This window comes from Crocodylus siamensis, chromosome 4 (genome assembly GCF_052110815.1).
Source record: "Crocodylus siamensis isolate JL-2025a chromosome 4, ASM5211081v1, whole genome shotgun sequence".
Lineage (NCBI taxonomy): Eukaryota > Metazoa > Chordata > Crocodylia > Crocodylidae > Crocodylus > Crocodylus siamensis.
The window spans coordinates 65,958,609-65,982,563 of record NC_143398.1 but is presented as its reverse complement, the minus strand read 5'-3'; the positions used below and the strand labels follow the sequence as shown (position 1 = coordinate 65,982,563).

General features: G+C 39.9%; 1 protein-coding gene across 9 annotated transcripts in view; it reads left to right on the top strand.

Moving 5' to 3' along the window:
• The window catches only part of GRIP1 (glutamate receptor interacting protein 1), a 592,924-nt gene that overhangs the window by 301,138 nt on the left and 267,831 nt on the right, over window positions 1–23,955 (top strand). Inside the window, exon 1 of one of the 9 annotated variants that reach the window (XM_090042473.1) lies at window positions 13,011–13,273. The exons of the other annotated variants lie outside the window; for them this stretch is intronic. Within the exon in view, the coding sequence (XP_089898599.1) occupies window positions 13,219–13,273 (55 nt within the window). The 5' untranslated portion in view covers window positions 13,011–13,218. Of the gene's footprint in view, window positions 1–13,010; window positions 13,274–23,955 lie in introns of those variants that run through there. 9 annotated transcript variants of the gene reach the window in all.

Below are 23,955 nucleotides of genomic sequence, written 5' to 3'. Positions count from 1 at the left end.
CATCCCATTTTTATAGCATGGCACTGTGGATCTTTGCACTTACATTACTACAAAAGGGAGGAGGAATGGTCCTACAGAGAGAGAGATGTTTCCCGCTGTTGAAACTCTGTCACTTTTCGGAATGAATGAATGGAGCAGTAATTTAATATAGTAAGCGTATACAGTAGTTTAGGACATGAAAACATTAAACAATAATACAAGGGCAGTTTAACAAGGCAATATTTATATCGTGGTTTGTGATTGCTGAAATAATTTTTAAAAATGAGGGCTATTAAAAGTACATTTTTAGTTAACAGGTTTTGCACATGATTCCAAATGTAACTAAATTTCATGTGTATAGGTTTAAGTTGTTCAATAATGTCATGGTGGGGATTTTTTTACTTTTCTTATCCTGAAAATATTTTCCTTAGGTATAGTTCCTTCCAACATTTTATAAGTTTGCCTATCTATGTTTAAGTACAGTTTAAAGAAATAAAGCAGATACCTGACAGCAAGATGTAGTCACATTGTTATCGGTACATCATAGATTTTTAAAGCCAAAGTGGCCGCTTGATCTGACTTCCTGTATACTACAGACAACAGAAATTCCCCCAATTAACTTGTGTTTGACTAAATGCAGGGGATGGAAACCTCTTAGGACTGGTGGGCTAAATTAACAGACCTTGATCTTAAGAAGGCCACCGCTTCTGACCTGGCTTCTTTTTCTCCCTTCTCTATAACTGGCACCAAATTGTTGCAGTGTCCTGGCTTCAGGGGCCAGATAAAATTGCTTTACAGGCTAGATCTGGCACACAGGAGGTCACAGGTTGCCACCCCTAGGCTAAAGCATATCTTCAACAAAAACATCTAGCCTTGAAGGCTAAGTACAAACAGTCAGAAAGCCTGAGGCTGATTGATTCAGTCTTTGAAGTTTGGTTTAAACTATATAGATTAAACTGAGAAACAACTGGACGGACATTCACTTTTGAATCAGGAAATGCAGCCACATACCCACAGTGGCTCAAGCCAGAATCCAGGGGAAGCTAGAGTATGGCTCTTTGGCATGTAACCAGAATGGGCTCTTCTTCCTGCCCCCGAGGTCTCTGGAATTTGCAGTCCAGAATTACAGTAGCAGGACTCTGCAGGTTTGCTCATCACTTCCTCTTCCTGCTTCCAGGTGCCTTTGAGATTTGTAGTCAACAGTTGCAGCCAGCAGTAAGCTTTTACCAGGGCAGGTTAGTTCTGTACTTGGGGGAAGGGAAGTCCCTGACCCCAGACCTCAGCTGGGGTTTTCCTGGAGGAGGGGCAGTTCCTGCCCCCCCCCCACACACGCGCGCACACACACACACACACACACAACACACACACACACACAAACACACACAACTCTCCTCTGCTGGGACAAACAGCATAACCTAGCCTGGGGCTGGAGATTCTGGTTCAAGTTAAATCACAGTCCTCCAGCAAGAGGTCTGAGACAGAAATTTCATAAACCGGTTGAGGCATCCAACTCAGTTCAGTTAAGTCTGACATTTTACATTCAACCAGATTTATCTTAAATCCATTTGGCTAGGGACAGAAATTACACATAAACTGGTAATAGAACAGAAATTCACTGCACATAACCTATTTTCAAAATGGCTGAAGTCTCTCAAGTAATTTTTTGTAGTCTACAAATCACTTTTGATACTCTTTTCTGTACTTTCTTCAATTTTTCACTGTCTTTTTCTTAAAATGTAGATGTCACAACTGGACACAGGATCCTATTATCAGTCTCCCAGTGCCCAAAGGTAAAATCATTTCCGAACTCCTACTCACTGCTCCCCTATTTATACATCCAAGAATTGCATTTTCCCTTCTTAGCACAGTGTCACACTGGGAACTCATGTTGAGTTATTTATCCAGTATGCCCCCTAAGTCCTTTTAGTATAATTGCTTGCCAAGCTGCTGTTTGCTGCTCTATAGAGGTGGGCTGGGTTCTTTGGGCATTTTTACACATGCAAGCACTGCAGTTGTATATGCGCATCAGTGCTGAGAAAATGGTGATGGTGCGCTTTTGAATTAAAATACATTAGAGATGCTTTAGTTCAAAAGTGCACTGCCATGATTTTCTGTGCGCTAAATTGTATTTTGCTTCTTATACAACTACACACGGCACAGTACAGTTCGCCTCAGCTCATGTGCGAAGCAGACTTAATTAATTGAGTCTGCTCCAAAGTTGCAGATCTCTGGCACACTGCAGAACAAAAAAGTATGTGTATAAATGCCCTAGTTCCTAGAACTTGTGTTGTGTTCAAATGGGCACAATTTACTAAACCAGTGGTATCTGCTCAGCTGTGTCATCCAGCACATGGGGCTCCCCACAGGTCTGGAAATATGATAACGGGAGAAGTGGTAACAGCTTCAGTTGTTCCAAGAACAATTAATACTGCCACTACTCCCCATCACCAAATTTGCAGATTCACGGCAAGCCTTGCAGTCTGCGTGACATGGCCCCAGGTGCCAGATCACTCTGGTGTGAGCTTGCTCTGTGGCCAGATCCAGACCATAGGACTGTGTTGGCATGCTGAACCACACCTGCAGACAGACCTTGTGCCCTGACCCTGCTTCTGGATCCAAGCACCGTGCACCAATCATCCAGCCTGTGGGGCCAGAGAAGTTGAGCATCACTGGTTCCGGATTGCACCATATGACTTCCTCTAACTGAGCAAAGGCAAAGGAAGAGGTTTAGTCCTGCACAGCGTGCCTTAGAGGTCAATCTGTCTGTGGAGAAGTCACCCATGGAGATAAGCCCTTGTGGATCTCAATTATCTTTTAAAATTTAGGTGAAAGGTTTTCAGTTCCAGATCAGTTAATGATCAAAGGGTGCTTCAGTTACTAATGAGTTATATTTATAAAATATAAAGTATAAAAGGCATGAAATGTAATTATAACTGTAAAGAGTTTAGTGAGTGTGACTGGTTTTACAGCATGGTGATGAGGACTAGAGAAAGTCCCAAGGTATACAACAAAGTGGACACAAATGTTTACAGTATACAATAATTCAGGAGCCTTTTTCTCCCTTGCACTTTATTGAAACATACTTTTACTGAAACAGAGATTAGAGAATGTGAAAGCAAACTGCCGGCCCTGAGGATGGGCTTCAGAGGAAGAGATCATTCAAACAGGTTTTGCAACAAATATTGCTATGCTCAGTATAAATCTTGCTGTTTCCACTGCATCACAAGAATGCTTTGCTCTCCTAACTATATCTACTGCTGTTATTTCATTTCATGGCATATGGTGAAAGGAGCTAAGAGACCATGCTGTACACGTAAACAACACACTGAGCATATTAGCTACTTGTCCCACTCCCCATATTATAGAACAGTGGTCTTCAACCTTTTTTTCATTTGCATACCCCTAAAACAATTTCAAATGTAGGTGCTGACCCCTTTGAATTGTAAGTGTGGGAATTCACATACTTTTGATTGATCACAGTCCTCTTTCTCAGACCCCTTAAACATAGTCTGTGGAGTCCTATGGCATAGACGGAGGGAGAAAATATTATTCTAGAGGGTTGAGTGCATGCTTCAGCACGAGAACTGCAACTCCCATTGTGCTCCGCACAATGTGACACATGCGCAATTAGCATCTTCTTCCTCAGCCACGCAGAGCTGAACACATGTGGCGCTTTGGCCTGGATGTACGTCAAGTGGCACCACGATGGTGCTGCTGTCGCTAGCCACCACAAAATTAGTTTGGGAGTTGGAGGGCTAACCCCCCCTTCAAGCCCCAGCCTTTCTCTGCCAAGGGTCTGTGGACCACAGGTTGAAAGCTTCTGTTGTAGAAGAAACCCAACACGTTCATAGCGCAGTCAGCCACTGCAACCCAGGTTTGTCCTGTGTGACGTATTTGATCCTTCCCCCTGAACTTCACAGTGCATCTTGCAGATTTTAGAGATATATTGATTCTATTTGTACTTGCCATGCTTTGACAGCAGTTTATAATGCTAGGAAAAAAGTAGGGGTTCTTAACGGGTTGGCCACTAGTCAAATAACAACAAACCACTTCCTGGTCGTAATTTCAAAACAAAAATGCTTCGTTTTCACAAAGGAGTTAATGCACTCATGCCATCTTGTGGTTTATGTGCAGAGAAATATCATTTTATCAACGAATCAGCTTTTCCAGTCCAATTCTGCATTTTCAACATATCAGAAATATGTGGGTTGAAGCTGAGTAAGCCATATTACTTCATTTTTATGCTGCATCATCTTCTTATAACCTCTTTTTGTCTGCTTCAAGGTATCTTGAACAAAAAAGTATGTCTATAAAATATATACAGTTAATGCTTGAACATCTCCTATAATAGACCCTTATACTAAATAATCCTTATACTTAATACAATATGGTTACATCTCTCACAGTACACACTATATTTTTCATGCTTTATTCAGATTTCATGGTGGTTAGATGTTTTACTAATTCATAAAAATAAATGAAGAAACACAATAAAATGGCTAGGGAAAGGTATACTCATTCCACTTTTGTTCTAGTAGTTTTAGTAGTATTAGCATAATCTGCTGGTTTTAAAGGAAAGTCAAAGCAGCTGTTTTCTCCTAAGTATAAGAAGCTTTCCCCGCATTTGAATGATAATATTGAGCATATGAAATGCTTAATTACATTTTAGTTTTTAAGTTGTGTTATATTTAGCATTTTTACTCCCTCATATAAAGGATAAACATAACCACACTATAACAATTTGATTAGACCAGGTAAAAATCCCCTGACTAGCCCCAAAAGATTTTCAAATCAAATGCCTTTAGGAGCTAACAAATGTTCATACTAGTCTTGCTTTTGAAAACACTCTTGTGTTCCATGAGATAAAGACTGGTGTATCTGCAGGAAGGTCATCTTCGTAACTAATTGAAAAAGTACAAAGCCCTATAGGGATTGTAATTACAGAAGTCTTTAGCCATGTACTGCAGCATGTGGAAACTACTTGCAAGACAGAGACATCTCTTAGTTTTGAGATTACATGAAATCCTAAAGACTGTAATTATATGCGTGTTGAGTTAAGTACACGGTGGGGGGTTGGGGTTATTTATTGTTTCTCTCTTTGAAATCTGCAACTGTACTGAAAGTGTAGAATTCATTTTCTTTTAATTTGTATCATCTTTTATTAGTGTTTCTGCTTCCAGTATTGGTGAAAAATTGCCTTGGTTGTGATTTATTTCATTATATTTCAAAAAATAGTGGTCCTTTATGAATCATTCTGACAGAAGAGATACTAGGATGAATTCTCAGTAATATTTCTGAAAGAAAGCGTGCCTTTTTGCTTTATTTCCTTCCATGAAAGGAAACCAAGAACATGCTGCAATATTGTGGATTTAAATCAGGTGTGGTGCTATACCTCAAATAGTTTATGAACTGTATCTGTATAGATTTTTCTCCCAAGTTATCAAATAGTTGAGATTATATTTATAATTGCCTTTTTAAAAAGGCAATTTAATGGAACTGGTAAATTTGTTGTTTTCGTAGCCAATGTAGTCTTGAAGGCTCAGATCGAGCGAAAACATTTACTCTTCTATCTGTAGATTATAATTCCCTTAAGCCGCCAATTAATTTTTAAGCAAAAGTTTTGTAGTTGTGAAAACCTTGATCAGGACAGATGAACCATGTATTTTACAGTAAATGAAACGAGTTTAGGAGTGAAGATCTGAGTTTTACTAGCTTACATCCAAGGTTGACTGAGGACAGTTCCTTCCATTTCCTTCCACAAATATCTCTTAGGGTTTTGGGGGGGGGGGGGGGGTTGTTTTTGTTTTTTTGCAGTAAAAATCATGCTTTTACTGAAAGGGGGGATTTTAATCCTCACCAATTATTCATGCTTGTTGGAAAGATTTAACATTTCTGTGAACCTGTTATACAGCATGGTTTAGAAGGGTATAGTATATGAACTGGTTATTTTCTGTTTGTGGCATGCACAAGAAGACTGATATTATGTAAAAGAGGTGTACATTTTCTAAAATCTAATTTTGCACATAATTTTATAAACTGTATTCACAAGACTAGGTTATATTTTGTTTTTAATGAATTGAACTGTGAGACAGGATCTGCATGTGTTATTCAGATCTGAAAATACTATAGCAAAAAGACACTTGATCTCCCATAATAACTTTAACACTTGACTTGAAAACAAATCCTCTTTTATGCAATGAAACCGTCTGAAAACATAAACCTGTCTTATGTCCTAATATGTACACAGCCTGGAAAACTGAAGGATTTTAACTAAAACAGACCCAACTTAATATATTCACAGAGTTCTTTGTTGTCTGACAATAAATTTTAAGGACACTCATTTTTAAAAGTAAAACCATTGGGTTGTGTTTATGGATGCTGCAACATGTTAAATATAAGCAATATATCCTATATACAATTAAAATACTCCAACTTTATCAAACCAAAACATTTTGGTTTGGTAGGTTCTTTTCAGTATTTTCAAATATAATTTTTCAATTGTTCATTTTTGCAGGAATTTTTTAAAATGTTGGTTTTTGTCAAAGTCTTCACAGCGAGTGCTATTTTGTACTACATCTTCATGTCATGTCTAGCACATTTATACTCTGATTTTAATGGGGCCTTTGAGTTCTTTAGCTAAGCATAATAAACCTACATTTAAAATTAACTTTTAAACTTCTGGTGACAATCTGCCACCATTACAATTCATTCATCCTTTGGGTAATATTTGATAGATCACTAAACTATTTTAGCAAGCAAGGTTGCAGACTCCTCTTAGTCTTACTATTTGTATATTTTACAAGTGGGTAGATAGCGATGTTAAATGTTATGATATTGCAGGTATCTACAGTGTAATTTTAGTAAGTGACAATGCAAAATATGATAAGTGAAATTAGATACACAGTGACATGCAAAATATGTACAATCTATCTGAATGAGTGAAGATGTGTGACGCTGAAACCAACTACCTTTTAATCACTGGGAACTTCTGAGGGTGTGAATGTGAGGGGAAAGATCAAGGTCTAGGAAGTAAATTTTGTTCCTAAGTAATTCAGTGTCGTTCTGGACATACACCATTGTTTTAGCTTTTTTTTTTTAGCATTTTTAATAATTGACTAATGAGCTGTGGCCTGAGTTCCCAATCCTGTAATATGGTGCCTGTGAGCAGACCAGTGTAACTACACAGAACCCCCATGAAATCTGTCTCTGCACCTGTGGGGCCTTATAATAGACATTTACTAGTTGTTTGTAAAATTGTGTTTGTAAATTTTTGTTAGTTGGTTGAAAATCAAATACTGAACTAGTAGAAAGCAAAGTACTTCTTTTTATATGGAAGTCAAAGAAATATTTTAACATGTTTCCCTTCAGCATTTCCAGTAGAAGCAAAACAATTAAGCACCCTTGAATCAAAATATTTTCAGTTTGTTGAGCTGAGTCCAAGTGCTTGGTTTTAGCTTGACTTGATTGATATTAATGTGTGCCCTCAAGCTGCCCCACTGCTTCCCAGGAATTGTAGTTTGAATGCCTCATATTCTTATTCTCCTGTATGGGTAGATGTTCTGACTTGGTTTATATGTCCTGTCATGCACCTTTGATGGCTTGACTAATAATGGAAGTTTGCAGTGCATCGTGGGGGTTGTATTCCAGCCAGGAAACCTTGTGCACAGAGGAGATAAAGAATGTGTGGCACCCAAATTATAGCATTGATATAGCATGTTAGATGGACATTGACTTAAGATCTGTAAAGGCAAGGAAATTAATTGCTTTTGAGGTGGAGCTTGATCAGCATATGAAAAGAATTACATGATATAACTGTCAACAAGAGCAAAGGACTAGACTTGGCTGACCCAGGAGGTCTCTTCCAATCCTGTTTTCCTCTTACACAGAGTTATTTGAACCAAGCAGAAACTAAATATTTCAAATGCATTTTTGTGATATAATTCTGATTACATTTCTTGGCCATTTTTCTGAAACTGCATTTTCTATTCAAATAAACAAACATGTTGACAGAAAATTCTTATCGTCAGCCATTTAGATTCTCTGTTCTCATATTGGAAATTTTATACTGTATAAAAGTTAGGATGTTCTATTCCATTTAAAACAATTACTTGATATTACTCCTATATTTCATGTTTACTTCAAAGAAATTTAACTCATGTTGTCACTGTAAAAGTTTCTCCCCAAAGATGGTTTGGTAAAGTTTAGCTAGAAGATGCCCTGTTAAAGGAAATTCTGTATATAGATGCTGCCTATTTTCTCATGTGAAAATAAGGTGCTTTCATTTTCTGACACACAGTTGATTATTTACCATGGGACTTTAGTTATCGAAGAATGTGTATGTAATGTAATATGTAATATATATGACATATATAGTGCATATATAATATATACTTGTTATAGACAGTGTGTGTGGGTATACATAGTATCTATTGTGAACTCATTGTTGCTTGTGTTCTTTTTCTTACAAGTTTTAAATGACTATAAATAGGCATATTTATGTGCATGTGTGTGTGTGTACACATGCATTGGTACTCACACGCATATAAATATGTCTATTTATAGTCATTTAAAACTTGTAAGAAAAAGAACACAAGCAACAATATGAGTTCACAATAGATACTATGAACGCATAGGTCCCAAAGAAATAAAGGTTAACAGAAAGAAAACAAACAAAATCCAGGTTTTTACACGTACAGCAGAGTAAATACTAGAGACAAGTGTTTAATAAGGAAACAAAGTAAATTAGGGAAGTTTCTAATGTGTGTGTTTTACTGATGCATGAAGTAATAAAGCATCATAGTCAACTAGGAGATGGCAAGCACCTTGTTAATACAGTGAATGAGTGCATACACTTGAAATTTCACACACACACACACACACACACGCACGCACACACACACACACACACACACACACACACACACACACTGTAGATGTCCATACAGTTTTGCTATGCATTTTCTTAGCTGTTTTATCATTCACTAGGATTCTGATCTTTTTATTCCTATTTTATTGACTGTAACCAGCCTCTTTTAAAATGAACTTTGGCTCAATTATTAGATTTAAATGATATATATTAGGGAGGTATGAAGCAGGCCATATTCAATTCAGATTCGACTTCATTTGGGGAGCAGTGATTTGATTAACTGATTTGGATCACTGTTCCGATTCAGTTCGGCCAAATCTGAATCTGAAGATTCGATTTTGATTTGGAGAATCAGCGACTTGGCCATAGACACAACTTTATATGTTTTTGCTACATACCTCGAGGTACCAGGCATGGCTCATGAATGCTGGGATGAAGGGGCGGATCGAGCGTCCCATGTGGGGGGCCTGTGTGCTTGGCAGTGGACCTGGAATTGGCAGGGTCCCCCGCGCACTCCGTGGCACTCCCCACACTCCCATGGGACACTCCATCCTCTCCACCATCTCAGTGTTCACAAGCTGCCTGGTACCTTAAGGTACATGGAAAAAAAACCATATAAAGCTGTGTCTATGTCTTTATCATCAGATCTCTCCGAATCAAATCGGACACTTCTGTTTTGATTCGGAGAGATTAATGGGTCTCCTGATTCGATTTGGATTTGGAGATTCAGCCACCAAATTGGGCTGAATCTCTGCTGAATCGAATCAGCAAGCATATCCCAAGCATGGGTAGATCCATGATTGCAGCAAGGGAGATACACCCCTTTGACATTGGTATGCGGACAGTGAAGAGAACTCACTGTGCATGTGCCACACAGCTGAAGGTGTATGGCCACTCCCACCAGAGCTCATTGGCATGTCACCCTGTGATGTTGCAGTCCTTTGGATCCAACCCTAATCTCAATAAAATAGTGCCCAACAACTGGAGTAATACTAGTGAATTTAGCAGCAGAAGTGGAGTACCTTTTGCCAAGTGGTAAAACTCCAATTCAGAGGCACACTCTTATTCAGGAAAGCTCTTAAAAATGAATAGGACATGCTAAATTCCTTCCTGCATCAGGATCTTAGAAAGAATAGAGAAGCAATTTTGGCAATTGCTTTCTTAGAAGAGTGACTTTGATGTCTTACAAAATATGGGAACTTGTGAAAACTCGAGCAATAAGGCCCATAAGTATATAAAGTACAAATTGTGCCAAACTATCCTGAGCGTCTTTCTTGAACAATAATAAAAAAAATAATAGTGGATGAATGGACTATGCAGCAATTGCCATATATCTTCACTTTCATAAAGTAAAATCCTCATGAAATCTTACTTGAGAAATTCAAATTGGTTTGGACGCCAGCTCTGTGACAGGATTGAAAAGCTATCTAAAAAAGCATAAACAAAAGTAATGGTATCGATTTGGATAGAGGTGGCTATTGCAATGCTTCAGAGACTATTTAACATATGCATTTATAATCTACAAGACAAAGTAAAAAGTATAATTAGCTTTTCAGCTCAAGGACAATGTATTTATTTGCTTGTGCAGCCCTTACTTGGCTATATATATATTTATTTTCTTATTATTGCAGTGTTACACATTCAGAATGGAGACTAATGTGCGAGACACTAAAAACACACAGGGCTTGATTTGCTTCTCTGTCAGAACTCTGCTTTTCATCTTCTGCCTTGTGCCCAAAGTATCCCTTCAGCTGTGTCTTCCAGGGTGTGGTGGGCACAAAGAGGCAGAGGCATGGCCTGGTTTCTGTTCACAGGTGCAAATGTTCCCTCCACCAGGAGAGCTGCAGGCACTTTGTGGTGTTTAGCATGGTACACCTGGGTGCTTTATATGATCTAAAGATTGTCAAGTGTAGCTGATGATGAAACGAGTAGACGTGAATTCCAGAAGGTGGTCGCTGAAAATGTCTTATTTCCATCTCTAACGTCAAACTAGGTGTTGCTAGCTCAGTCATCTCAGTTTGGGGCTGACAGAGATATAGTGAACTAGTGAAGAGGTAGAGAGCTGGTGAACTGGGTCCAATGAAATGAAAAGGTGGGAAACATTTGCCTGTGGGATCTGCAGCTATCCCAACATTTACACAGTGTTTCTGTATGCACACTGAACAGGAGGAGTGAAACAGTAGAGTTATTTGGGCAGCTGAACAGTCATTCAGTATATTTTCTTATTTTTGTCAGAGGCATAACTAAAGCCATTGAAATAACTTAGTCCTTTGACAGATCTAAATAAATCAGTATGGATGCTTGATCCGAGGTCTGCTCTCAAATGGAGCTCATTGGCCAACAAAACTAATTTATTCTCTATATGGTAATGCTGGTGGGGACATGAGAAAAGGAAATTTCAATTCCTGGCATTGCCAGGTATGTTTAGGCACCATCTTTTCAAGAACCTTTTCTTTAAAAAAAGGGGAAATGGGACATGATGGCAAGAGGCGAGATTATTGATACTGAGATTGTTACTTGAGCAAAGGCACAATAAGTCATGTTGGCAAACTGCTTGCTTAAAAAATTGTAATGATAATCTCCACCCATGATGGATCCCAAACCTCCCTGGTTGAATTCTTCATTCCAGAAAGACAAGGGTCCAAACAATAAATAATATCAAAATGTTTCCTAATTACTTGTTGGACTTCTGTGAATAACAATGCATGGACACCCCAACTCCCTGTCCCCCAAATTTCCATACACGACATCTCCATATCAGAACTACGTTTCAGAGAAAGCCTCTTCAAATCTCCAAACCCATGTTCACCAGATTGCCCACTACTTAGGATAGGAGGTCAACACCTATCTAGATCTAATGAAAATGAAACCTAACTGTTTGGCTGGGCTTTTTCATGTCTGTTGGCTGAATTTTACTAACATTTAATAAAATACAACTGAAACATATGAATTAGAACATGTTTATTGACCCATTCTTCCTTTTACCTCCCTCCCTCCACCCAAACCTGGTTCTTCTTCCATCCCTTAACTCTCATTGTAGCAAACATGCATCCTAGCACTAGCTGATCAAATACAGTGTAGCCTTTATTAAGGCTGCCAGGAAATACCCTCACTAATTTTGAAACAGAAGGAAATAAATGGGTCAGGAAATATCTGAAGGCAATGCTAAATGTGTTCCCAAAGTGGAGGAGAAGGAATGATAGAGGGATAATTGTCTGATGATTATTGTCAAGTGAACCATTTGTCAACTGGGCACAGTTTTACCTTTAAATTTGTGCTATAAGTTCATAGAACCGGTATGGTGTGTTGTCCATTAGGACATTTTTGATTGGTCTTCTAGGGTTGGATGAAGCTGTCATTTAAGCACCATGTTCAACTTATTTTGTGAATGAAATGTCAAAGGGAGGTTAGTTTGAGGTGTGACTAGAGATAGGTATGTAGAATTCCTGATGAAATGGAGCAATACTGTATGGTATATAAAATGTTGTAAGGTTTAGGTAGATTTAGTTACAAGATAAATATTGAAATGCACTAAAAGCTGTTCTCTTCCTAGTTACCCCTTCTTCTTTCTCCCCCATGGCTCTGGAAGGGGAAGAAACCTGACTCGCTATGTATTTTCTGTGCAGCATCATTTTATTTATTTTTTTTGTGATCAAATGCTTCATGGTCCTGCCTACATAACAGTGTATCGTACTCGCGCTTCCTCTCGTTCTCTCTCTCTGGTTCTCTGGTTCCACTGCCTTAATATACTTGTCTGTAATTGTCAAAATGTTTTTCTGATGATAAAATCAAGCAGACACGTGATTTGTTTCTTCCCTACTTTTCTCTAAGGTTAAACCTAATTCCTTTTCAATTAAAATATAGTTTTCACTTTAAAATATTCCCTCCTCCCAACCCTGAACTAGGTTTTCTAGTCTTTTGCTTGCTTATTCAGGGAGAATTGTAAAGGAAATGAGAGATGCAAGGGAGGAAAATATCCCTACGTTTGCTGAAAAGCACGGCCCTTTTCCTGGAACAGAAACCATTGCTCCGTGCACAGTGGGGAAACGTGAGAGACTAGAATGGCTCCGTGTAGTATTATTGTCTGTATATTATACTATTGGATGCTTTGTGGCTTTTAAAGAAATACTGCTTTTAAGCCATTGATCTCATACTGCAGGTGGTGATAGTGGTGGTAGTAGTAGTAGTGAATGACACAGCTTTGCTGGATGACATGAAGCTGATCTCTGCATCAGCCAAGAGGAATTAAGCTTTGTCACTCCCCACTGGGACTACCTTTCTTCTGGTATGTGCGCGAGGAATTCATATGCTTCTGCTGCATCCACCAGAGCAGAGCCTTGAGTATACTTTACCACTGAAGGCAGTAAGCAAGAATGATAGCTGTCTCTTTTAAATGCCGTTGTCAAATTCTGAGGAGACTTGCTAAAGGTAATGTGCTTTCCTTGTTATTCATTCAGTGGCTCTGTTGTAGCATCCATAAACACAGCCTAATGGTTTTACTTTTAAATATGACTTCCCTTACAATTTATTGTCAGACAACAAAGAACTCTGTGAATATATAAAGGTATAGGGTCTGTTTTAGTTGAAATCCTTTAGTGCTCCATGCTGCATGCATATTCAAACATAAGATAGGTTTATGTTTTCAGGTGATTTCATTGCTTAAAGGGGGATTTGTTTTTAAGTCAAGTGCCAAAGTTATTATGGGATATCATTGTTTTGTATTCCTGGTAACTGCTCAGAAGAGTCTTGCATATGTTACTCTGTGCTGTCTATTATTAAAAGCAGCTGAGGAGGATACCTAGGACCTGTATCAAAGATTATTGGTCTTTTTGTGTTTCCAGTTCTTTTGTGCATTAGCATTTATAACCTTTCAGAGAGTGCCTCTCTGCATATTGAAAATATCTGAGGCAAACAGTATATTGTATGTGATGAAAAATATATAGTTTGGGTGTTTTCATGGCTTGGATTATGTTCTTACACTTGGGCAGTTGTTTTTAATTTGTCCATTCTAGAAATATGCATTTTATATTGTCATAAATTTTTGTAGCCTTTAGTTTTCTCTTCCAAAACTTTAAAACACATTCAAATCTTATTCTGAGTTCTGTGTGATTTTTAGCAGCTGTATTTAAACCTTTATGGACAAGAGAGTATGGCTTTTTTCCCAAATGAGTATATTTTGTCAAGAAGTCCTGTTAATCATTTTTTAAAATTCCAATTAATATTATTCAGAAATGTTTGTACTGGCTTTTTGTAAAAGGTTAGTGCTAGGGGAAAGTTATTTTTATAGTAACTTCTAACATTGAGTCTCGAAATAAATGAGAAGCTTTTGTTTTTAGACTTGTTAATGTGAAACCAGTACTGGTCATGACTTTAGAACTGTAAAAGCATAAATATGTTATTGAAAGCATGTGTATTAACTTAGCTTAAAAATCAGCATAAAAATCAGCATTCCTTGATTAATCAGCAGTTCAGCTCAAAATCAATTATTTTATTTTGCTTATGTGTGATGGGTCCTAGAACAACAATATTTTAATTAAAACTACATATTTCATTTTCCTACTCATCATGTTGCAGCATAGGGCCCGTAGAATACATCCAGAATTAAATCTTTTAAAATTATTTATTCATTCATTGATGGGCTCTTACCTCATATCTATTTCTTGTAATGTTTAGTTTTCCTATGTGTGTAGCATATGCTTAATTTTGGAGGTTTATTATTAATTTATCAGCTTGAAATTCCATGGGTTTTTTTTTACAGCTCTGAGTGAAGGGGCTAGCCTTTTTGTCTGATGAGCTCTTTATTTGACAGATTTTGGCAAAATAATTTCGTCTCTCTTAGTGATGAGAGTTGTTGCTCCACTTGAATACAATTTTCTCTGGTATAATCAATATTCTCATACATCATAGCCACCTTAATTCTTTCACACTTCCATTGCAGATAATTCAAGCTGTTTTTTCTCTGAAATAATTGTAACTTCTTTTGTCCCCCCAAGTAAGAACAGGTATGAAACCACTGATCACACAGTGTGCGTTATGTTTGTCTACTGTTGCTGTATACATGGAGGGAGAGATGTTCACTAAGCTGCTGCCAATATACAACATTTGATTCTTCCTCTCTTAATCTTTATATCTCCTCATTCCAGTTCAGTGTTCAATATTTCTGGCTGCTTATTTAATAACCACTTTGGTTCAAATTATTGTTCATGAATTATTTTTACAGAAACTTTTTTTTGTTTTTACCCATATAATTCTACTCATTTAAAAAAATGTATTTTCCAGGCAGTAATCTGTATGTTACTTGTAAGGAAAACAATGTGACCACGTTGTGGTTTAAAAGATTTTTTTCAAAGGTGCAGTAAGAGGAAGAGATTGTTTTTGTCTTTTTCGCAAGGGAGAGCACCCATTTCTAATTCCTTTTTTGGTTTGTATTTTTATTTTGCTGGAATCCAAGGCTAAAACCATTATTGTTCAACTAGACATCATAAATTTTGTAACTGAACCTCTGTGCCAACTATTTCATAACAATGAGGACAAGTTGTTAAATTGATCAAACAAGTATAGAACAGTTGTTCAGCCATGAATTGATGGATGCAGTGTTCCCTACAGGAAAAAGAGAATGAAGACTGTCAGGCAAATTAAGCTCTTCAGTGTCTTTGTAGAGCTCCTTGGCTTGGAGAAGAAGCAGGTTTGAGCACCTAAGGGCAGAATTTGGGTCTGCTTTTGTGTTTGTGGGTCTTTTGTTGCTAGCATTTCACCCTTGTCTTATCATTTTTTAACAAGACTTTGTTCTAACAGCGCAATTCTTAGGATTCTCTGCCTCTAATTTTGTATGTCGACCATCCATTACAGACTGGTCAACATGATCAAAATGTCAGGGAAGGAGGATTTTTTTTATTTCACCTATCTGGTCATAGGATGAAAATGACTCTTCTGTTTGTAGTCAGCTGTCCACTCCTTCCTTACTCTCATGGTTTCTCTTACGTTGTTACTTTTTGCCACTGGATTGTCCATTTTCTTGGCCTGACATCACAGCTTTGCAAGTTGTTTCCTTTCTGTAAATGATTTGCTCTGGCTTGTCTCTGTTAGTGTCCCTTCTATCCCAATTCTGTTTTTCTCTGAAGACCCAAAAGCTTATTTCTTAGTCCTCTTTGCTCTTTTTGCCTTTACCCTGATGTAGTAAAAATGCGTGTGTGTGATGCACTTGATTGCTATATCACACATTAATAAATGTTGCATATATGTTTCTTGGATATAAAAGCATGAAAAGCACTGCTTTCACATTGTTTTGTCAGTTTTTGCTGTCTGATCTCATGACAGTCCGCTATGCAAAAACATATATACAATTTCTGTATAAGATGCATATATTTTAGTTCTGCTTGAGATTTTTTTGTTACACACTTAAGTTCTAATCTTAACTTCATAGCTAGCACTTCTGTGCTGCTGAGTCTCAATTGTACGTATTGTTTGGCTCATTTAATGTTTCCTGTTTGCCTTGATAAAGTATACTTAATCTCTTCTTCTTTGGGTTAAGTATTTTAGAGTGATAATTTTTCACAGACTAACTAGAGAATCTCCAAATCTCCAATCTCCAGCTTTTCATATTTGTCACTTAACCAGTTAGGGGATTATGAGACAATAATATGTATAGCCATTTCCCTTCTACCTATACTTCGTGTTAACTCTTTGATAAAGCACAAGTCAGAGTTTTGCCTTTTCAAGAGTATATAAAGAAGCATTACACAGAGTTAAGCCTCAGGGTTATTGTGTGTGTGTAAAGAACTGAATGTAGATGTTAACATCATTTCCCAGTGAGCTTCAAGGAGAAAATGCCATGCAATTTCTTTATAAACAAACACTAAGTGTAAACACTGTAAGTAGCATTTGGAACACTAATGAATAACTCTTTAGATAAGAGCTTCCTTCTGTTGTTATTAACGTACGTATGTGTTAGCGGACGCATCTAAACATGATCCTCTGTGATCTTTCCTCAAAGAGAATTTCTCAGTCTTCGCATTGTGGCCCTTTTATGTAGCATGTGTCCTCTGGACTTTGCAGGCCCTGAGAAGGATGGCAGCAGGGCTTTGGTTCTTTTTACAGAATCAGTTGGGTTGAAAGGGGCTTCCAGAGTCGGCTAGTCAAATCCCAAGCACCTCAGTGCCATGTTAGCCAGTAAAAGTATTCCACCTCTTGGGTTAGGAATCATTTGATCTTCTCTCAGTTGTTAGTGAGTAGGTGCAGGTTCAGAGACCCATCCCTCACAGAAGATGCAGTTCTTTATTCTGCATCATTCAGCTGTTGAGGCCACCACGCTTGAGTTGATTCCTATGTTCGTAAACTTCCTTTTCCCTCCTACCAGACTACTTACCCTCAATGAAAGCTTCCTATACAACTTCAGAAGCAGCTACTTAACATCTCTTTCTTTTTTGGGGGGCTGTCTCTGAGGCCACCTGGTAGAGTTAATTTGATTTATTTTATTAGACAGCCCCAGTCACAAAACTTGCCTGTCCCACACTCTGGCTAAGTATAGACAGTCAAAAAGCCTGAGGCAAAATTGATCCAACCTTTGCAGGTTTCTCTAAGCTGTGCAGATTGGATCTTGAGTACATGTAACACACTTCTACCCTTGTGTTGGGGGAAGTAGGCGAGTGCCTGCACTGGCCTGGCTAGAAAGGGGGTGGGGGGCGTTCATGCACATCAACGAGCCATCCCTGATTGACTGTCAGGCGCATGCCCCCAACCTCCTGCTGTCGCCCTCTCTTGCGCAGAGTCCTAGGCTTCCAGAGCTGGTAGAGGGGCTGGTGGGGGACCAAAGCCACCCAGGCTGTGGCCCCCTGCCCACCTGGGGTCTGCATAGTATGGGGAGGCCTGCTGGGTGGTGGGGCCTTTTCTCCCACAGCCCACCATTCCTCCCCCTGTAGCCCACCTGGGTGATTGCCCCAGCCCTGCCCCTGTGCCAAACCTGGCCTCTGGCATGGGGGCTTGGCTGGAGCGCTTGCCCATGTGGACTGCAGGGGGAGGAATGCTGGAATCCCGGAGCAGTCCCCACTGCAGGGCCCTCTTGTGTTGTGTAGCCCCCAGCTGGGGTGCGGGGCTGAGCCAGGGGTCTCCGTTGGCCCTGTCGCCAACTCCCAGACTCCCCACCAGGAGGGGCTTTGCTGCTTCAGCTCTGTGACAGGCCAGGGGCAGGGCTGGCTGAGCTTGGCTGGAGCAGACAGTGGAGCAGAGGCTAGCCTTCCTGCCCTGCGAGGGAGGTTGGTGGGAGTTGCAAAGCATCCTGGGATGCTGGGGGACTGTGGGGTAATTTGAGTTGAGAGGAGATCTGGAACAGAATTTCCATAGATCGGTTTAACCTCAATCAGTTAAGTGTGATACTACATCCCTCCATGCCTACCTTAAACCAGTTTCAGCCATTTTGAACATGGTCTGTGTACACTGAACTTCTGTTCTGTTACAGCTTTAAATCAGTTTCCGATCACTTATATCGGTTTATGTGTAACTTCTGCCCTTAGCCTATATGTGTGCAGAGCCAGATTCTTCAAACTGAAATCTGTGTCTCCTCAGTGCGTCTTTTCTTTCCTTTGGACTTAGAAATCAAATGCTGCTGGGTAAAGCATGAGGGATGTACCACTGCAGTCTCCAACCTTGGTGTCCTCTTTGGATGTAAACACTACTTCTCCTTCTATCTTTCATCTGCAAATTAGTATACAAGATGTTTATCTTGCTGTATCCATGCTTAAATCCTCAACCATGTCTTCATCCCCTTTTCTCTTAATTAATGCAGTTCCTTTCCTTGGCTTACATGAGCTATAAGCACTCCATCTTCACATAATGATGTCTCTGCTTTCTCATGCTGAAACAGTGTTCTGGTTGTATCACCAATAAGCTCTTCTTGAACATTTCTCTTGTTTCCCCATTCAGTCCAGGCTCCAGTTCAAAGTTAATTAGGCACCATGTTTTTACAACCCACTAGTCTTTCCTTACGAGTCTTTACAAAGGTTGTTCCCCTGCTGTTTGCTTTGGTCCTTTCTCACATGTACTGTAAATAGCTCATTCTGTTCCCTTCACCTTGCTTCATGTGGTGAAACTGCTACTGTATCTACAGGAGCTGGCACCTGGAACAGCCATCTTCAGACTGTCCTTTGTACCACTCAACATGCAAAGGGCAAATGTAGGACATAGCATATGGCAAAAGTCCAGAAAGGTGGGTGAGGGCACGCACAAATTATTCCTTGTGATAAAAAAATACTGTTGGGTTAATTTCCTTAATGTAAATAATAATGTCTACAACTTAATTTGTTTTATTCTTTATTTCTGATGTAATTAATTTCAATAATAAAAATGAGGGGACCCCATTTTTTAAAAATAAAACCCCGTATTTTTGCCATAAATAAATATTAGAGCTATAAAGCAATGAATTCTGTTTAATTTTATATTGCATTCAGTGACAAAGTGTTTATGAAAGGTGTTACCAAATAAAGTATATTATAGCACACTGGTTCTGAAGTTTACTTTTGGTGTATATTAGGGCTTCTTAAAATAATTAAGGGAAAGTTTCCATTTTCTGGCCCACTAAGTTTCTTGCAGGGCTCCTTTTGATTGCTAGTTTCTCTAATAATAGTTAAGAATGTTGAAGAAACACAAAATGTCACACAGAGAAGCAGCAGTTACTAGAGCTGGGAGGCGTGGGAGTTTCTGATTTAATCATCACTTTTCATTCATGCATAAATCTCTGCAACTTTTATAACTTTTTGACTGAAATTTTGCAGACTCCATCTATATCTAGCAGTAATTTTTAGAACAATGTTTGAGTGAGAATTGTTGAGGAGTTTTGCACAAACTAATTTCCCCAAATGTACAGCTGCTGAGCTCTGCAGCACAGGAGTTCCCACTGGTTGACCTCTTAATAGGATGGCCATTGTTCCTGTTTTAAAACCCTGTGTCCCCTGTCCGTTCCTGAATGAGGAACGGATTGGAAGAAGTCCTCGTTTTTCAGTTTGGTGGTGGAACTGCATTGTCCTCACAATTCTGTTGGATGTGTCTAGCGGTAGGGCAGTGCACAGCCAGGAGGAGCACGGTTCTGAGCCACCGATGGAGGGAGGGAGAGAGGTGGAGGATTGCAGAGGCTTGTTGCTCTGCGCCTGCGCAAGGGCCAAGGCACTGCTGTGTGCCTGAGCTCCCTGCCTGGGCTGGGCATGTGCAGGTGGGCCCAGGCCCTGGGGTAGCTGAGCTGCCAGGGCCGAGCAGTTGTTGTGCACACACACACCCCTGTGCTGCCTCAGCACGAGGCAATGGCTTTGAGAGCGGGCAGGTGGAGCATGGCATTTGTACCTGCTGGAATGCCAGTGGGATTGGGAAGAGGCTCTTGTCACCATCTCTGCACCCACAGAGCAGCCTGGTGAGTCCCTGGGGTGACTTGCTGCACAGGGAGGGGAGTTTTGGGCAGAGGGGACTCTGGACTCTCGGGCGGCTGGGCCAGCTCGTTAAGCCATTATTTCTCCTCCAGGACGGGAGAGCCTGTCTGTCTCGTGGGGAAGGAAGAGAAGGTCCTGCTGGGCAGCTGGCTGCACTGCTACAGGCATCCAATGCTCACCAACCCTGCTCAGCCCAGCTCTGACTAGAATGTGGCCAAGGAAGGTTCACAGGTCCCCAGTATCTGTGCTGAATGCCGATGGGGGTGGGATGGGGTCCCTGTGCAGTGCGTGCCCCTGGCTCCAGAGCGTGGAGCTGGGCTGGACTGAGACCAGATCCCAGGCGGAGGAGAGGGTGCCTGAGCCTTGCACCTACTATGCCATGTTCTCTCAAGGCTGGACTCTCTGGAGAGAATGGCAGAGCTGTGGGATATGTGAAGCCACGAGGCAGGGGGAGTTTTCTTATTGTATTTTACTTGCTGGTTTTTTTATTGTTTTTGCTTATTTTGTTTTATGGGTATAGTATGAAAATGAATACACATTATAATAATTACTTGTTATTAAACTGGTATTCATGAACACAGTTACTGCTGTCTGCATTCAGTGTCATTAAAAGTGCAAAACAAAAGAATTAATATTTGCAGTAAGCCAAAGCCAGTGCCATTTTCCCAGTCTTTTTGTGGTGGCCCCACACCGTGCTGTTGATTGGCCAGTGGGCCTGATCGCCCCACCCCTCACTGCTGATTAGCTGAGGAGGAGGCAACCCTGCTCTTCACTTCTGGTTGGCTGAGTGGGGCGGTGTTCAAGAAGATGTTCTGTATTCTGGGGATGCATCAATGGCCACCCTACCTCTTGAAGTAGGTCGATCAGGTCATTGGAGTAGTTAGTGTCTAGCCAGAAACTTCCAGAATAGAGTTTAGATGGACTGTTGCCACTTTGTTGCAAGCTCACAGAGCTTTGAAGCTCAGGGAAAAAGGCTCTTTTTTATTTTATTATTCCTCATTTTGTTTCTTTTTAAAAGCTTAGCAAATTTCATGTGCGGCACATCCACCAAATTGAAAGGTTGCAGACTGGATTCCATTAACTGGTAATAAAGTTTAGGGTCCTCCTATAAAACCACAATCCAAAAAACTGCATTAAGGACCTGAATCAGCTCTCATTGAAGTTAATGGAAAGACTGCTATCGACGTTGCTGAGAGTTGGTTTGGGCTCAAAGGCAATGATAACGTTGCACAAATGACTGTTCAAAAAATAGGAAATTTCCCACTGAGCTAACAAAGTACAGCTGTAATTCCTTTCTCTTCTACAAATGCCTGTTCTTTAATTACCTGAAGAATAAATATAATATTTCTCATAATGGGATACAATATTTTTCTTACTCTCACATGCATTTCTAGTGCACCTTTCAATAATTTTTGCTGTTTTGTGTGTACCAGGGTCCATGAAAGTCATTTATGTCGAATGTACATGGTAAACCATAATTATGCAATATACTATAACAGCAACAGTAAGTTTATATATGCAATGCAGAGCAATAATGGAAACTTGCTGATATATGTATGCTACCAAAGTTTAAAGCTAAATTGCCTTTGTAGTTAACTGTGCCATCCCCTGAACATTGTTAGGTAGGTTCCACTGTAATTTTGTGCTTAGCCCTGATAGTGTTGCATTCTGACTAACTACCACTTTTCCTGAAATGGCTCAAATGATGATTGGGCTTCAGTGGGTTGTGACATGTACAGTATATGGTTATTTACAAAATTATTCAGATGCATTTCTTCACAGTCAAACCCAGAAACAAAGCAAATCTACCCCACGGGCATATGTCACCTCTACAGCATGTGCACCCTTTCAACTAATGTAGAGTTTTTCTCTTGCTGTCATGGTCCACCTACTTTGAGATGAGGCTCACACAAAAGGTGGAGTGGGGAGCTCCTGTTTATAGGATGGTTCGGTGCTTATGCAGTGCACACTGTCTTTTTTAAAAGCAAAAATATAACTCGCCGTAGGGTAAGATTTGAGTATGATAAGGACAGATCTTCAGTTCTGTCATTAGCATAACCAGAATGACTAGTTCCTAAAATTAACTGTTGCATGCCCTAAAGAGCCAACAGACATTGGAGGATACCTTTCAATAGCCCAAGCCATGATTATTTTGTTTTAGCTGACTCCATGGTTTAATCTCTTGGTTGCAGTCCTGCATTCATTTGCTTGCGCTCGCTCTCTCTCCCTTGCTCTCACTCTCTTCCTCAAAACTATACTATATTTCTTCAAATGTAAGACAATCCAATTTTTGTGAATTTAAGAAACAATAAAATAACAAATAAAGACACATTTGTGCACACATGACATTTTTTCTTTTTTTGTTCTATTTATTCTTTTTACACAAAAGTAAGATGTGAGCCATTTTAGAAGAAATATTTTATTTAAAAAAGTGTAGCCTGTTTTCAAAGGTAGATAGTACAAACAATCTTTTAAAGCAAGCTATAACTGAAGAGTGCATACAGGAAATACAGACCCTGGCAATGCTCTTAGAAAACATGGGTTTCTGTTGGAACAATAGGATTATTATTAAATACCTCTCATTAAATTATTGCAGTGTTTCAAAGACCAGGTGCTTTATCTTGGGGCTGTTTATGATGCTTGCCTAGACAGAGACCGAGTCTGCTAGCCAGATTAAATGATACCCTTGCCAATGTGTCCTGACAGAGCCACATCTTTTGTAATTTCAACCCAATAAAACACCTGTGTAATCTTAATGTAATAGGACTGTGTGACGCTTCTGTCCCTGATTTGATTTGGTGGAGATTCGGCCTGATTTGGTGGTCGAATCTCCAAATCCAAATTGAATCAAGAGACCCTTTAATCTCTCCAAATCAAATTGGAACCCTCTGAATCGATTCAAAGAGATTTGGAAAGATTCAGACACAGCTTTAAATGTTTTTTTTACATACCTCAAGGTACCAGGCGGCTCATGAATGCTGCAATGCTGGGGCAGATGAAGCGTCCCACAGGAGTGCGGAGGGTTCCCAGCACGCTCAGCAGCAGGCCTGGAAGTGGACCAGAAATACTTCTGGTCCACTTCTGGGTCTGGCAGGAAGCATGCTGGTAGCCACACACCCCTTGCACTCTTGGCTTGGCAACTGGTGCCTCCTGGGTCTGGGGGGGCATCCAGGGTCCCCCCATAGCTGATCACCAAGTTGGGGGACCCACCTCAGCAGACCTGGAAATGGACCAGAACTACTTCTGGTCCACTTCTGGGTTTGCTGTTGACCACCTGGGGGCCCCTTCCATGCTCCTGTGGGACGCTCCATCCACCCCAGCATCGCAGCGTTCACAAGCCACACCTGGTACCTCGAGGTATGTAGAAAAAACATTTAAAGATCTGTCTATGGCTAAATCACTGAGTCTCCTAATCAGTATCAAATCATCAGATTTGGATTCAGCCGAATCAAATCAGGGACAGTGATCTGAATCAACGAATCAAATCACTGTCCCCGATTTGGGCTGAATCCGAATCAAATACGACCCATTTTGCACACCCCTATAACGTATCTATTCAAGAGTTGCCCTCAGCACCAGTTTGTTCTCTGCTCCATTATAGTTCTGTCTCTCTTTGCTTTCTTTACTCTGTGTTGTCCTGCTATATTTTTTCTCCCTGTTCATTTCGCTTCTCCCCTCGTCTCTGTGGTTATTTTTTCA